At 35.3% G+C, this 16,551-nt stretch overlaps 1 protein-coding gene across 1 annotated transcript; it reads right to left on the bottom strand.

Moving 5' to 3' along the window:
* Positions 1-3,402: 3,402 nt before the first annotated feature.
* LOC130645599 (UPF0746 protein DDB_G0281095-like) lies at positions 3,403-7,999 on the bottom strand. The gene is made up of 4 exons (XM_057451639.1): positions 7,796-7,999; positions 6,044-6,481; positions 5,181-5,318; positions 3,403-5,098 (listed from the first exon to the last, which is right to left on the bottom strand). The coding sequence occupies exons 2-4, from the start codon at positions 6,476-6,478 to the stop codon at positions 4,958-4,960; spliced, it is 714 nt and encodes a 237-aa protein (XP_057307622.1). The 5' UTR covers positions 6,479-6,481; positions 7,796-7,999; the 3' UTR covers positions 3,403-4,957.
* Positions 8,000-16,551: the final 8,552 nt, after the last annotated feature.

The raw sequence follows: 16,551 nt of genomic DNA, 5'->3' as shown, positions 1-16,551 counted from the left end.
GTGCACTGCTTGAGTTATACCTCCACGGATACCTCTTTCAAACATCAGGAGCATGTCAGGATCCGTAAGAAGCTCCAGCTTGATCTCGGTATACTTCAACGCTGATTTCCATGCCAGGCCTGGTGCGCTGTAGAAATGGGCAGTATCGAGCTTGTATTGATCTAAGCACACGTTTCGAAAGCTCTGGAAGATGTCAGTCAATAACAGGACGTCCGCGACGAGGTATATATCATGGTAGTCACCCATGTTGACCTCAGCACCCTTTGGATTGATGACATTCCAGACTTTTTGAGCGTGTTCGTAGTCTTCATCGCTAATCCCCTTCATGTTTAACTTGCTATAGAAGGTCTCTTTGGGAGGTAGCTCCGTCTTCTTGAATCGTTGCCAGCTATTATTATTATTTTCTGCGCATGAGTTTAAAGGTGTCATCCTCAGCGAAATACCAACGGAGATTTTTGCACTGTTCCTCATCGAGGTTGCTTGCCAATCTCTCCAAGCTTGATGTCATGAATCGACAGCTGTTGATGAAACTGATCTCGATCTATTTATATGTTTCACCATCACCATACCCCATGCCTGCAATGGGTACCTTGATTTTTACGTTGAAGGAGATATACTTTTCAGTGTTTTCAGCGATGCAACCAATGTCCTGGGTATCATACTTCTCCTCCAATTCTCGAATGAACAAGTGGGCGTCGTACCCCGAAAAATTGTGAAAGATCACGGGTACATGGCTGGGTATCTTGTAGTTGAAATTGCAGGCGTTGTGCGCGGCACCTCTGTATAGACCTGTGTAGTGACAGTGGTCTCGAACTTTGCGGTTCTTCAGGTCGTCGTCGAAGGGTTTCATGCAGATGTGACATGTCTTTGCCGCTTCATGCTCTCTTTGTAACACCTCCGTTAGAGGCAGCATGTCATGCTGTAGGAAGGTAGCGTAGAGCCGCTTTACCTCATCCTCCAGGTGTTGAACGAACATCTTCACACAGTCCTTACCACGGTATCTCTGCAAGGGATATAATATATCACCATAGGCGAAGTTACTATACGTGCACCAGCCACATGGCACGTACTTGTTCAGCTTTTTCATCTTGGTCTCCTTCGCATTCTCTTTCATTGGGATCAACAGGCTCTCGAAGTCTGGATAGATGGCGAAGGGTACCTTAAACTGCTGCTGACCATCAGTGTAGTATAGCCACTTTTCCTTTTCGCTTGGCATCGTGATCTTGACCGCTTCGTTGTCCCTGCAGTAGGTATAATGCTTGTCTCGTGATTCGATTGTTGGAAAGGTTTGCAGACAGTTCATACAGAAGTGCATCTTTCAATGATTCTTCGATGTCTCGCTACCTAGGAGCCGTAAGAGATTTTTGATGGCTATATAATGACTGTTTTTATCGTCCGTAAGAAGTAGCAGATTAACCTGTTTCACGCGTCCATTGTGTGTAGATCGACGCAGGATATTAATCGCCTTCCCCGTCACGTACAAGACGTTCACCGCAATGTCTGGGTTGTTCTTCCCGAATTTAGAGCTGTCCTTAATGCTTGTGGGAAACTCGATGCTCTGCCAGTTATAGACCTTTGCTTAGGGTCTCAGCTTGGTCACGCGTTCCGGATGATCACCGATATCATCATGATGTAGAGCGGCTATGATACTCCACCTGAAACACTCTTCATCGTTGTTCTGTGGATTAATGGTGGCTCTTTTGGTGGATAGCCACTTGGGTGCTTCGATATACGAGGAATCCCTCGTTAGCTTGAGCTTGTGAAAGTCCACGTCAAGATGTAGGATGCGGCCAATGCTAAAACCGCTATTGGGAAGTACTGGGTTCTCCACATGTGTTTTGACTTTGGCAAACATCGTATCCAGCACCTCGTCCACGACGCTACCCTGAAAGACTGGTGTCATGTTGCTGTGAAAAACCTTATTGATTTCGATAATCTTGCTGGTACCCTCCAATTCATTGGCTTCGATGAACTAGCTGGTATCATCCACTGGCTTCTTCCATAAAATCCAGAGGGAACACTGTCCCTTCGCAGATCCCATGACTTTTACCTGGTTCTTAATCAGTGTTTTCACATGTGATCGCACTATTCCCAGGTATCCATCGACGTCCGTACCGTCTATGCCAGGGATGCGGAAACTTCGGAAGGTCCTATGGTGAGCATGTTTGTGTTCCTGGGGCAAGACTTCTCGCTTCGGTTGCTGCTTATCTTCAGCATGATCCTCCTTTGCCTCTTCTTCAACTTCACCCATCAGAGTCTTTCTTGCCCCATCATAAAGAGCAAGAATGCGATTTTTTGCTGATGCATATATACCTTGCACCGACTTTCTAATACCCTCTGGTACATAGTTCACAAGCCAGTCAGACCACTCTCGTAGTTTACTCTTTACTACTGGACGTGTCTTTGTCATCTCTTGACGCTCGAAGACATTCTTGGCTTCGAGTGTGGGAAGTCAAGGTTCAATCTTGCTCTCAATTGGACGGGTTATATCCAAGTCATCTGGTGAAAATGCTCCTGGAGCAGGAACGGATTGTGGTGGTGCCTCCAAGAGTGCAACAAAGTCGGCTTTGCTTGGTTTGGAATAGCCCGTAATTCCACGGGTTCTCGCAATAGCGTGTAACTCTTTCACGGTGTGTATTGATTTATTATATATAGCCCTCAACTAAAAGATTCTAGGACAGTGGGAATTCCCCCTACTCAATTGCGCAATCTCTATTTTTGTTGATGTCAGCAATATTCCCGTTAGTGGCAATTACGCATGCGTTGGATTTTATCGGTATTTCCCGGAATTGTCGGATTTATCGGATTCGGGGTGATTTCGGATTTCGGGAATTTGGGGAATTTCCCTTGTCGTCGTCGTCGACTGTTCCAGAACGCACATTTTCCTATCTCTATATCTGCATTGCAACAAATTCTCTTTTTTTAAGTAAATATCTTTCTATCTGCGTTAGCTAGTGTCAGTCTTGAAAAAATAACCATGCTCTTAAATCTAAAAATAAGATCACAATCTTGTATGATCAGAATTTTAAAGAAATTTTGGAATTCGCTGATTTAAATCCTATAATACGTAAAAGCAACGCTGGTCCAATCAAATCCGTCCATCCAATCCAAATAAAATACAATTAAAGAAAATAAAAACAGTAAAGGCAAAAAATACATGGATGAAGTTTTTTTTGCAATTAAGTTGAACTTTTTGTTTTACGGAGCAGGCAACAGTGCAGCTAATTTTTGTGTGCTTTTATGTGCTTATACCTATCGGATGCATTCTTAAAAAAAATTTTAGTTTTGGTCACATGATAAATTGCTGACGTTTTTGAAAAAAATTGATTTTTAATGTTTTAGTATATAATATACAAATAACATTTATCTTTTGCTAATTTTCTTCATTATTATCGTTTTCCTAAACTTCCCCCTGGACACTGGAATTGTCACTTTCAGCATCACTTTTAGTAAGGGAAACTGATCATCATCAGTGACATTTTCCACAGGCTAATATATCACGTTCTGTTAGAGATTTTATTACTTGTTTACTTGCTGTCACCATAGCGGTAAAAGAAGAATGCTACTACTTTCATAGTTCGCAAATAACATATACAAAACACCTTTCCTTGTTCTATATTCCCATTAAATCATCAACATGTTACAGGTGTTTGAGATATAAAGTTGGAAGTGCCGATAACCAGGCAATTATCTCCATAATTACTTGTACTAGTCGTTAGCCCGTGGAACAATCCACGGGTTCGCCTGTCCTTTTTATACCGCATTGCGTGCGTCTCGCTACCAGCGCAGCTAAGCTACCATTTTGGGTGATAGACAGACAGATGGACAGACGTATACGGGTATTATAATATAGATTATAAGATAATTCCACTCTGATTACTTTCTCAATAAATATATTTCACATCAATTATCTCATGTAAGAAACAAGATCAAGAAGAAAAAGTAATAGATTGAATAAAAAGTTGATGACAATAACATTTGTAAAATATAAGAAAACAGTTTAGAGATTTTTACGCCCCATAAACGCCCACATTTAGAGAAATTACAACATGAATAAATACTAAGAAACACTACAAGTTATAGAATAAGAAAAAGTGGGAGAAATATAAAAAAGTGATTTACCACAAAATATTGGCATAAATTACGCTCACATGGCGCATAATAATATTTGAGGTCGTAATAAGGGCCTAAACACTACACAATAAAAAATAAATATAATATATTAATCACATATCGTAAAATGCGCTTAATATTCTAAAAAAAAAAATGTTTAATTTTTGCATAAGGATATGGGCGTAGCTTGCCATCTGCCCTCGCCCCCTCAACCTGAATAGGGTTAAAAATCTCTGTCCTATTTTCCTTTTCCTATTGTTTGAATGCAATGATACTGCTATGATGAACAGTTTAAGAATTACGACATTACTTTCGGTAATAATAGCTGTTGTCCGTTTATGTACCGCGAATTTTATAATAAATAAAATCAAAAAATGGTTTTTCATCGATAACCCGGTTCGTACCAAACCTTTTTTATGCAATCCAGTTTTAAAACAGAAATGGCGTCTTGTGACGATTTTTACCCCTAAGTCTTGCAACACTTTACCGGCTGGGATATGTGTTTCATTCAATCAACAGCTCGGAAACCGTGTCCTGCGTGTCGTTGTTGTTTCACAAATGAATTGTCGCAAGTACGTTTAAATGGTAATGGCGCCGAAGCTATTGTAAAACAGTGCAGTTGGATGTTGGATTTCTTACTTGTGTTCGCAATATTTGTTTTATTCTTTGTACTTTGCAGTATAAGAATAGTTGTATTCTAAAGTTTAAAATAAATATTTCGTCACATTTTATGTACTAATAAATTCGTATGTCAATGTTATAAAAAAAAACTAAATATCTTGATAAAAAAAAGTTTGTAATCATAATATATACTATTATAGTTTATAAAACAAAACTATATAGATCACAAAACAAACACTGTTAACAAAATAATGCCAGCTATAAAAATAAAGCCAAATACTACAGCAGAAAGAGAATATTGTAAAGCATCTTGGGACGCTCTATGGGCACGTGGAATATCATTTACTGCAAGAGCATTATTCACCTAAAGAAAACATTAAAGCATATAGAAAGTAAAAATATATTAAGTAATATTAATATTCTCCAGGGATTGGCATGATGCTCACCTTGATAGATTTAAAGACAGCTACAATACCAATTGGCCAACAACAAAGCAAACAAGCTAACCAAGAAAAGACAGCATGGTCTGCTATATAAACCGGTTGAACATAAGGTTGCTGGACTGTAAAAACTGTGAAAGGTTGCTAAATAAAAATAAGGCGAATAAGCATTTTTAATCTTTAATCTTTGATTACAGTTACGTTCCTACGGTATTCATTCAACTTGCCTTGTTACGTGGGATCTGCAATCTGTTTCCGTTATCCACATAATTTTATTATTGAGAAGAGTTAACAAGTTCATAATATTTTCGTTTACTGTTAGTGGTATAAAAAGTTAATATGTTTGTCTTTTATAGTGCTCAGGTTGAGGTAAGATTAGACAAGATCTTCAGTTTGTGCATAAACATGTCATATTCTATTTCCATCAAACACGTTAATAAAAATATGATATCCAATTATATTGTCTAAAACAGCTTTCCCAATGTATTTTCAGAAAACACTTTATTTAAAAATAAAAATGCACAAAGCTTTTCGTAACAGTGCTACATTATCAAGTGATCATTATCAAGCACTTGATAATGTAACACTGTTACGAAAAGCTTCGCACATTTTTATTTTTATATATAATGTTTCTTGAAAATACATATGGACTTTTGGCCGATTTTCTAATAAATAAAATTTTCCTAACACAATGGATTTTTCTATCTACACTTTCGTTTTCACTTCCTATTATAATTTGCTAACATTCAATTCCATAGAGGCATTAATGTAGAAAGAATAATAACGATACTAGTATGACGTTTTGAAGTCATATGAAAAAGGCATATAAAAAGGTTTTAATAATATCAATGAATCTAATTTAATTATACCTGTATTTGCACTTGCTGTGCTAGAAATGTTGGTTGATGTTGTTGTTGATTTTGTTGTTGTAGTTGCTGTTGTTGTCTTTGTTGTTGTAGTTGTACTTGTTGTTGTTGTTTTTGTTGTTGTTGTTGTTGTTGTTGTTGTTGTTGTTGTTGTTGTTGTTGTTGTTGTTGTTGTGGTTGTTGTTGTTGTTGTTGTTGTTGTCTTTGTTGTTGTAGTTGTTGTTGTTGTTGTTGTTGTTGTTGTAGTTGTTGTGGTTGTTGTTCATGTTGTGGTTGTTGTTCATGTTGTTGTTGTTGTTGTTGTTGTTGTTGTTGTGGTTGTTGTTGTTGTTGTTGTGGTTGTTGTTCATGTTGTTGTTGTTGTTGTTGTGGTTGTTGTTGTTGTTGAGAGTAAGAAGCGCCTGCGTAACTAGTTTGAATTTCAGCTTTTCCCTCCATTTTCTAAAAATCACGGTTTTACCACAAATAACATAATCTTTTTTGACGCACAACCGGATGGACTGTTGTTGTTGTATTATTCGCATATAAACACATTATTTTGGGCTTTTAAAAAATATTAATTATATACCGTACCACAGCCTAAAAAAGTTATGCTTTTTAAACCGTATGCATGTTTTTTATTGTTGCTTTTAATTCTATTTTTTAGATCAACTGAAATAAGACATAAAAATGCTTAATTGCTTCCAAATACAAACTGGTTGTTGTCACGTCAAACAATTTTCGTAGGAATTTAAAAACAACTGTATTGACATTACCAGGGTTATGCAATCAATCCATCAATTAGAGATGACAAAATATTAAGTCAATAAAAATTATACAGGCAGTACTGAAACAAAGTAGAAAGGAAAAAATTATTTGATTATATTTCATTATTAATAGCCGTATTCTGTCTGTGTGTTCACAAAAAAAGTGTCGTGCAACGGAAACTCGAAATGCGACATCTTAAGGACGGGCGAACTCGTGGATTTGTCCACGGGCTACTGGGTAACTTTTATACTGATGTCCGTTGTCTGTCTTGCTGAGAGCCAACTTAAAAACCGATTGTTTTGTAATCGAAAAGGCCATTATAATAGAAACTTTCTTCATAGTAAAACCCCCGTCCAAATTTGTCTTATAACTTCATGTTATCACGCAGGAATGGATGCACAAAATAGTACTTTGAGAAATGTTTCGCGTTATACCACTATTTGATGTAAGATAAATATACTACTTCAAAGAAGTCTTGATTTTAGATAAAATTTGTCCGGGGAAAACAACAAACAAAAGAAAGTTAATAAAATCGTTTTTGTTCTACTTAGAAAACTTTGAACTGTTTACATAATTGAAATTCAGATGAAGTTTGTGCCACTCCGCATGTGCATGTTTCCGATTCCCGCCAGTCGGGACAGAATCTTTAAAATGGCCTGAGAAACCAGAGATAACCATCCGAAGCGTAGATGCGCTGATGAATAGCGTATTCAGACTAGCGCAACAAAGGCTGATTTACACGGAAGTTGATCGGAAATTTCTCGCGACATCTGAAAGCAAAGAGGATAAATAAATCCGATAATTGATAATAACATTTTATCTAGCTCTTTGATGGAAGTATATCATCAAAATTTTAGTGCACAATATATTTCAAAATGAAACATTAAAATCTGCCGTGTAAACCAGATTTACAGTGTAACAGATCGCTTTCTATCAAGAAATTGGAATACGGAATTTCTGATTTTAAAATCATCTAACATGAGCAAAAACCCTCAGATAACTACGTACCTTTGCATTGGATCTGAAGTTGTAGCTGTGTCACTGATATATTGAAAATATAAACCGATAAACTGCTTTTGCGATTCTTTGCTTGTCGACGACATCAGGTATGTTGGTTTTAATAAGTGCTTATAGCGGGATCTCTGATGACAGCCTGAGTGTACTTTTGAGCGCCATATTATGCCACTTGAACTTAGGAGAGATTAATTAATTGTATGTTTATACTAGCTACATGGTACAGTTAGGGACAATAGCCTGTAATAAGAGCTAGACGGAACAGTTAAATTAGGCAGTACGTTTGTTGAAATAGAATGACCTGTTAATCTGGCTCATCCTAGTATTTTCTAGAATACATTAAGCTAGCATAGAAATGTGTGTTCGCATCCTGACACCCTGCAGTAAGATTTCTGCTGGAGATTTTATAAAAAAAGATGTCGGCCACATTATACAAGCACAGGGCTATATCATTTTACTATGTTAAATGTGATTCGACAGATGTAAAGATTATCACTGCATCTAAAATGTGTGAGAAAATTGCATTTGGATTGGAATTTCTTTCTGGGGTTTTTCTGACATGTGGATTTACTAACCCTAACCCTAACTCACTTATGAAACCTTGGGGTTGGAAGGTATGCCTAACTTGTGCTTTTAAAGTTTGTGATTTTGATCTTTTCCCTACACTTTGCAGCGTAAATTATTGTGACTACTCTCTTTTTTGTGCAGAACATATTTGATGTGTGCACCACAAACTGCAGCTTTACAGCTCAACATCTCCTTATGTATAGTTTTTTTGTTAGTGAAAATATTGATGTGATTATGGCTCTGGTCAGAGCCGAAAGCTTGTTTAAAAAAACTTGTTTTTACTTCTTTTTTTATGCGATTGATCCCTTAATATTTTACATGTCTAATCTTGGTTAGAGGAGACATCCTTACAAAACTTGCCATGGTTATTGGCTATATGCCTGAAGTATGCATTTTTGTATGTTAACCTTTCAGACGATAAGACGTAGCAGTTTTACATGAATAAAATTTAAATGTTGAAAGTACAATATGATGTTCCACATTTTCTTTTAAAACATCATTGTTAAGGTATTATGTATAGTGTGGTAAGTTTGGTAAGGACATCAATCACTGAACATTGTTTCCGTTTGGTAAACAGCATTGCCTTTTAAAGAGACAGTATTCGAATAACAACCTCTTTCATTTTTTAATAAAATTGTATTCTCATTTTCCAAATGTTCCCTTTTTCAGATTAACTGTTATCCGAACATCGACCATCGACATTTTCAAAATTTATTGAGCAAGTATATGTTTTGAACAAAATTGCTGAACTAATGAAGTATTTAAATATTCTACACCTTGTTCAGAAGTTTTTATATTCAATTCATCAATTTTATACATCTTTTTTATCATGGAATTTCCAGTATTTTCTAGAATAATATTTCTTAAAAGATTTTACTTTTTTAAGATATATTGTATGTACTATGTTTGAAATATGTAATTTTATTGCTTCATTTATGCAGTTGTATTGTCCATACACTTTTTTATAAGACCAGAAAATCTAGCTAAATGCAGCATGGAATTATACAGCATGTTACAAATTTTTGAGACTTGAAATCTCGAAGTATATATACCAGTTTCACAAAATCTTTATTGATTCTGTGAAAATTGTTACGTGAAAAGATATTTTCCAAGTTGTTTTTTAAAGAAAAAGAGAAAATCGATAAATTTTCATCCTTGCCGTTGTTCTTATTTTGTTTTTATTGTTCATCAATTATAAGGTTATTATTGTTCTTTTAAAATTGTTCTTATAGAGAAAAGAAGTTTAGGTAATTGAAGTAAGTTATGATTTACAGTTACAATAATTATCAAGAATTGAATATTAAAATTTTAGAATATTCGTTTGTTATTACTCAGATCACTTCAAAGTTCACTATTTTTTTAAATTATTGCTAATAGCGGAAATCTTTATACGGAAAATGGAATGAAAGAAAGAAAAAATGAAAAAATAACAGTAACCTAGCATACATAAATTCGCAATTTCTTTTTCTCCGTCAACTTGTTCAAGGTTTCTAGCAGTGATCAATATTCTTTTATATTATTGCTTCGAAAGTTTTCAGATTAAGTATTTTAATTGCGCACATACTGACGTTAAAATGGTATAATTAGCGTTCCTTATAATTAGTGCAACTTCATTTGAATAGACATGAAATTCCCTGTAATGACAAATGAATTGAGACGTGTTTTCTTATATGAAAAGATTCAATTTTTGAATAAGTAATTTTTTCAATAAACAATTTTTCAATATATAAGTAAAACTTTTGCCTTAAAATGTTACGCTGTGTTTCTACCTGACAAACCTACTTATAGGAATATGCATACAGAAAAAAGTTTTGTTTCTAACAGAAAAATGCATGTATATGATATGACCACCATATTTTCTACTTGAAAGGATTCTATTTCAATCTAATATCTTAACCAAAGTAATTACATAACAAAAAGTGCGAAATTATTTTTTACTGAGAAGTATTCAACTGCTATCATCTATCTGTCATCTAGGTGCAATTAGGTGTTATCTAACCACTATGTTAATTTCAGTAATTTCTTTGTTATCGCATCCTGCGCAAACAGGTTTGTTGATGGCGGAAACAAAGAAAAAAGAAATTTCCTGTAAATTGCTATTGACGCCAAAGAAAAGGTAATCTATCCTATGTTGTAATACGCTTGTGTGAGTGAATATGTAAGTTAACGGCACTAAAACGGTTCACTTTCTTGTGACTCATGCATTGTTTCCCCAAACCGTAGCGTTAGGCTAAAATTTACTAAGTTAAAAAAATTGCTACACGGGGGTTTATTTGTTGTTCATTTTAAAAGCTCTACGTGGTCGTTATGGTTAGAATAATTTAATTTAATCTATCGCATTGTAATATGAATGTAATTCGAAACTAAGATGTAAAAAACAAAACTGCTGTTGTCGAGACACAAGACAATTTTTTCAGGCGATTGTAACAAATTAATTTTGTTACCATTGGTAGAAAATTTTATTGTGTCGCCACATCCGTGCAAATGCAGCATTAATCAGCAAAAAACATTCTGCAAAATTGCTGCATTGTGATTGGTCGTACGTAAAAGTGTTGCATCAAAATTGTAGCGGCAACTGGCAAGACGGTGAATGTTCATACGCGTAACCTATCTTTTGTTGTTGGTAACGCTTTTTGTTACATACAACATATTTGTTGTTGCCAGTAACAAGATATATTTGCTGCAAATGCTGCTTGCTACTAACAGGTGAAAAACAGTGCTACGTTTGTTATCTCTCACTATCTGTATCTGTATATTAATACGCGAGTTCCGTCTGTCTGTCTGTGACTTTTGCAAAGTGGATTATTATCTTTGCTATTTTCTTTGTCTGTGAAACATCGCCCATAAAATTGTTCTGTAATTTACCAAGCTTTTAACGTCAAAATAATACTAGTCGATAAAGCCCGTGGAGAAATCCACTTAGGCAGAAGGACAATGGAAAAATAGGTTGTTTTAGATTTTTTGCTGACGTCAATAGTGCAGGTACAAAAAAAAATGGCCAAGTTTAGTTTATTCGTTGCCTATAACGTGTAAAGGTTAAAACGCTGATCACAATAATGTATAGGATCATATGTATTCGACAAAAGCCTAAGGAGATATAAGGTGTTAAAAATTTTGTTGACGTCAGCAATGGCCTGTCAAACCCAAAAATTTATTTTAAAGAAATTTGTGTACCTATTGCCTTCATCGTATAGGTCTTGAAACGCTGATCAAGAAAATGTATAGGATCGTGTACTTGAGACAAACGGATGCAGAGATATTAGGGTTTAAAGGTTTTTTTATGACGTCATTTACCCGTCCATTCCGAAACGGATTTGGTGACCCAGGTTTGGAAAACTTACCCAAATTGGTCCCAGGTAGTACTTAGAACTTATAAATTGGAAACTATCGATGAATTTTAAATGTTTACCCAACATGAATGCCATATATTTTTCCATGTTATTTGGTATAACATTAATATCCATTTCTTTCAATTCTCCATATTTGGTTTTATATGATTGTTTTTTCACAATTTCACCAATTTGCTGCATTATGAAATGGCTATCATATCCTCTCAAACTATGGAATATAACTGGAACTTTATCGGTTAATCTATAATTTAAATTACAATCAGTATGTGCTGATCCTCTATATTTTCCTGTTATATGGCAATGATCACGTACAATATTATTATCCGCATAATCTGTATCAATATATTCCTTATTACAGATGTGACATTTCTTGGCTTTTTTGTGGTCCACTTTATCCTGCTTAGTCATAATCATATCCTGTTTAAAATGTTTGTTCTGAATTCTTGTGCAATATCTAACTTCCTTCAACATCTCTTCCATACATTTGTAAATAGCATTTTTACCTCTATACATTTTTATTGGTTTGTTATATTTATTGTCATATCTACACACAACCTTATAACCATAACCACATTCAACATGCCTTTATAATTTGAAACGCTGATCAAAAGAACGTATAGGATTATATGTTTTCGACAAACGACTAAGGTGATATGAAGGTTTTAAAATTTTCGCTGACGTCAGCAAAGACCCGCCAAAACACAAGAAAATTATTTTTAGAAATGTGTATACCAGTTGCCTTCATCGTATAGATCTTGAAATGCTGATCAAGAAAATGTATAGGATCGTGTACTTGTGACAAACGGATGCAGAGATATTAGGGTTTAAAGATTTTTTATGACGTCATTAATCTGTCCATTCCAAAACGGATTCGGTGACCCAGGTTTGGAAAACTTACCCAAATTGGTCCCAGGTAGTCCCTAGTTACCCACGCAAGAGATGACGTCATTTATTTCCACCCGTTTCCAAGTTATTTAGCCTTATATTTAAAAGTGCAATGCAATGGCTTCACTAATCTTAATATACTTTCCTTTGACGTCAATATCGTTCTAACGTCAAAGTTTGCTAATTTACAGAACAAACTTATAGGCGATTTTTATAGACTTTATCAAAGAACGTTTGTCCACTTTGCAAAAGTCACAGACAGAACTGGCGTATTATTATATAGACTAGTCGATAAAGCCCGTGGAGAAATCCACTTAGGCAGAAGGACAATGGAAAAATAGGTTGTTTTAGATTCTTTGCTGACGTCAACAGTGTAGGTACAAAAAAATTGGCCAAGTTTAGTTTATTCGTTGCTTATAACGCGTAAAGGTTAAAACGCTGATCACAATAATGTATAGGATCATATGTATTCGACAAAAGCCTAAGAAGATATAAGGTGTTAAAAATTTTGTTGACGTCAGCAAGGGCCTGTAAAACCCAAAAATTTATTTTCAAGAAATTTGTGTACCTATTGCCTTCATCGTATAGATCTTGAAACGCTGATCAAGAAAATGTATAGGATCGTGTACTTGAGACAAACGGATGCAGAGATATTAGGGTTTAAAGGTTTTTTTATGACATCATTTACCCGTCCATTCCGAAACGGATTTGGTGACCCAGGTTTGGAAAACTTACCCAACTTGGTCCCAGGTAGTCCCTAGTTACCCACGCAGTTATTTCCACCCGTTTCCAAGTTATTAAGCCTTAATTTTAAAAGTGCAATGCATTGGCTTCACTAATCTTAATATACTTTCCTTTGACGTCAATATTGCTTTAACGTCAAAGTTTGCTAATTTACAGAACAAATTTATGGGCGATGTTTTATAGACTTTATCAAAGAAATTTTATCTACTTAGCAAAAGTCACAGACAGAAGCTCCGTATTATTATATAGACTAGTCGATAAAGCCCGTGGAAAAATCCACTGAGGCAGGATAAAATTGAAAAATAAGCGTCATATGAATTTTGATGACGTCAGAAACCCATCTGCAAAAAAATTAGAACCTTGTTTTTACGTTGCCTCTATGGTGCAGAGTTTAAAGCGCTGATCAAGAAAATGTATGTAATCACGTGCTTTTGATAAATGATTAATGAGATATAAAGGTTAAAAAAATTTGCTGACGTCAGCACTGACCCGTCTAGACCCCCCAATTTTTTTTTAAAAAATTTGCATACCTGTTGCCTTCATCGTATAGATCTTTAAAGGCTGATCAAGAAAATGTATAGGATCATGTACTTTTGACAAACGGTTGCGCAGAGATATTAGGGTTTGAAGGTTGTTTGATGACGTCATCAACCCGTGCATTCCGAAACGGATTCTGGGACATAGGTTTGGAAAAATCACCCAAATTTGTCCTAGGTGGTCCCTAGTTACCCACGCGGTGAAAAATTATTGACGTCACCACCTCGTTTCCAAGTTATTTGCCCTCAAAGTTTTAGGTGCACTGTAATGGCTTCATTAATTTAATATAGGATATTGACGTTAAAGTAGTGTTATTGACGTCGCGCCGTAATGTCAGAAAATTTAGCATAATAGACATGCATTTTTGGGCAACATCAATGAACACATCCACTTTGCCTGTCACAGACACACAGACAGACACACTTAGCGTATTATTATATAGACTAGTCGATAAGGCCCGTGGAAAAATCCACTTAGGCAGAAGGACAATGGAAAAGTAGGTTGTTTTAGATTTTTTGCTGACGTCAGCAGTGCAATTACAAAAATATTTGGCGAAATTTAGTTTATTCGTTGCCTGTACTATGCAGATGTTAAAACGCTGACCAAGAAAATGTATATGATCATATCTTTTTGATAAGCAGTTAATGAGACATAAGGGTTTTAACATTTTGCTGATGTCAGCAATGGCCAGTCAAACCCCCCCCCAATTTTTTTTTAGAAATTTGTATACCTGCTGCTTTCATTGTATAGGTCTTGAAACGCTTATCAAGAAAATGTATAGGATCGCGTATTTTTGACAAACGGTTGCAGAGATATTAGGATTTGAAGGTTTTTCGATGACGTCATCAACCCGTCCATTCCGAAACGGATTCGGGGACCCAGGTTTGGGAAAATTACGCAAATTGGTCCTAGTTGGTCCCTAGTTACCCACGCGGTGAAAAAATCATTGACGTCACCACCTCGTTTCCAAGTTATTTGGCCTCAAAGTTTTAGGTGCACTGTAATGGCTTCATTAATTTAATATAGGATATTGACGTTAAGTAGTGTTATTTTCGTCGCGTCGTAACGTCAGAAAATTTAACATATTAGACATGCATTTTTCGGCAACATCAAAGGAAAATGAAGACATCCACTTTGCCTGTCACAGACACACAGACAGACACACCTAGCATATCAAAGGAAAGTATATTAAGTTAATGAACCCATCACAGTGCACTTAAGGTGGTAGGGCTATAAAAAGCACTTTTTTTGGAAAGACCTATAAAAACATCATTTTGGTGTTTCGAAATGGTGGGGTAAATAATGCAGACAAATTTTCAGGAAAATTTTTTTTTATTATTTTAAAGGTATTCCATAATGGCGGAAAAAATGACCTAAATATGACAAAATAAATGAAATGTTTGTGACAACATAACTAAAGTTACCAACAATATTAATAAAAAACCTTTGGCAGTCTTACAAAACATTATATTATACTTCATTTAACAGATGGAATTTTTATATATTCAAATATTTAAAAAAATATTGTGATTTGTCCTGATTAAGTCAAATTACCAACTTTCAAGCACTAAACAACTTCACTCCTACAAATTTAATTTCAGTTAAAAAAAGTTGTACAAAAGATCTATCTGTCAAATGAAGTACATAAGCATTGCAGACACACCCTGAAAATTTGAAGTCAAAAGCTTAATGCAATCTCAATTAATCATGTTTTGAATTTTCGGATTTAGTTGAAAAACGCAATTGTTAGAATATCACAAAACAAAAATAAGTTTTATAAATATTACATGAAAAGTATATATTATGTTAATATGCACCAGCTTGATAAGAATCTATAGGCTCTTTTTCTTTCATATCATCTGTGTAACCTTTCTTCCTGGCTCTTAACCTCTTTCTTTGCTTTTTATCTTGGTCGATTGATCTCCTATTCATACGAGCTATGCGTGAATCATCTAACTTTTCTGCCATAATTTGGGAAATTGCGCCTTTTAAACCAAAATGACTCAAAACGTTCAGCAATCCTTTTTTACCATCATTGTAATGAATGACAGCAGAGTGAACACCCATTTCAATGGTTTCCCTGCCAACGAAAGTGGCTTTTGGTACACGAGACCATATAATACTGTTCAACGCCTCATTAGCATTTTGCGTTTTTCCATGCATGCATTTCTCTAATAATTCTTCGGACATAAGGGCTTTGAATATTGGTTGGAGCAAGTTTTTAATAAATACAGGTATAGTGTTGGAAGGTTTGTACCTTCTATCACCTTTTGACCAGTACTTACACCAGCTGCTATTATCACGGGGACAGAACTGGTGACATGTCGCAAAATCATCAAAATCTGTAAAATGAAAAAGTATGGCATAAACTGCTTTTTTCATTGCATACAAGTTTCCAATGTTATTTCTTATGGCCATGCCATAATAATTCTGCATTGAATCAATGCATTTATTTGTTAACTTTCCTTTACCAGATAAAGGAGTTTTGGTACCCTTGTAAGATTTCACAAGGTTACGTAAACGTGTTCCAAGGCGTTTCTGAACATGTCCAACACATTCCAGTTTAATTGGTGTAATGCCATGATTCTCATAGGGATTTGACTTAACCACATCATTAAATGATGAAGTATCTCCATCCCCTAAATATTCCTTGTAAATTAGATTACG

Source organism: Hydractinia symbiolongicarpus, chromosome 5 (assembly GCF_029227915.1).
Source record: "Hydractinia symbiolongicarpus strain clone_291-10 chromosome 5, HSymV2.1, whole genome shotgun sequence".
NCBI classification, from domain to species: Eukaryota; Metazoa; Cnidaria; class Hydrozoa; order Anthoathecata; family Hydractiniidae; genus Hydractinia; species Hydractinia symbiolongicarpus.
Note: the sequence above shows the minus strand (reverse complement) of the source record. Positions and strands in the feature narration are given on the sequence as shown.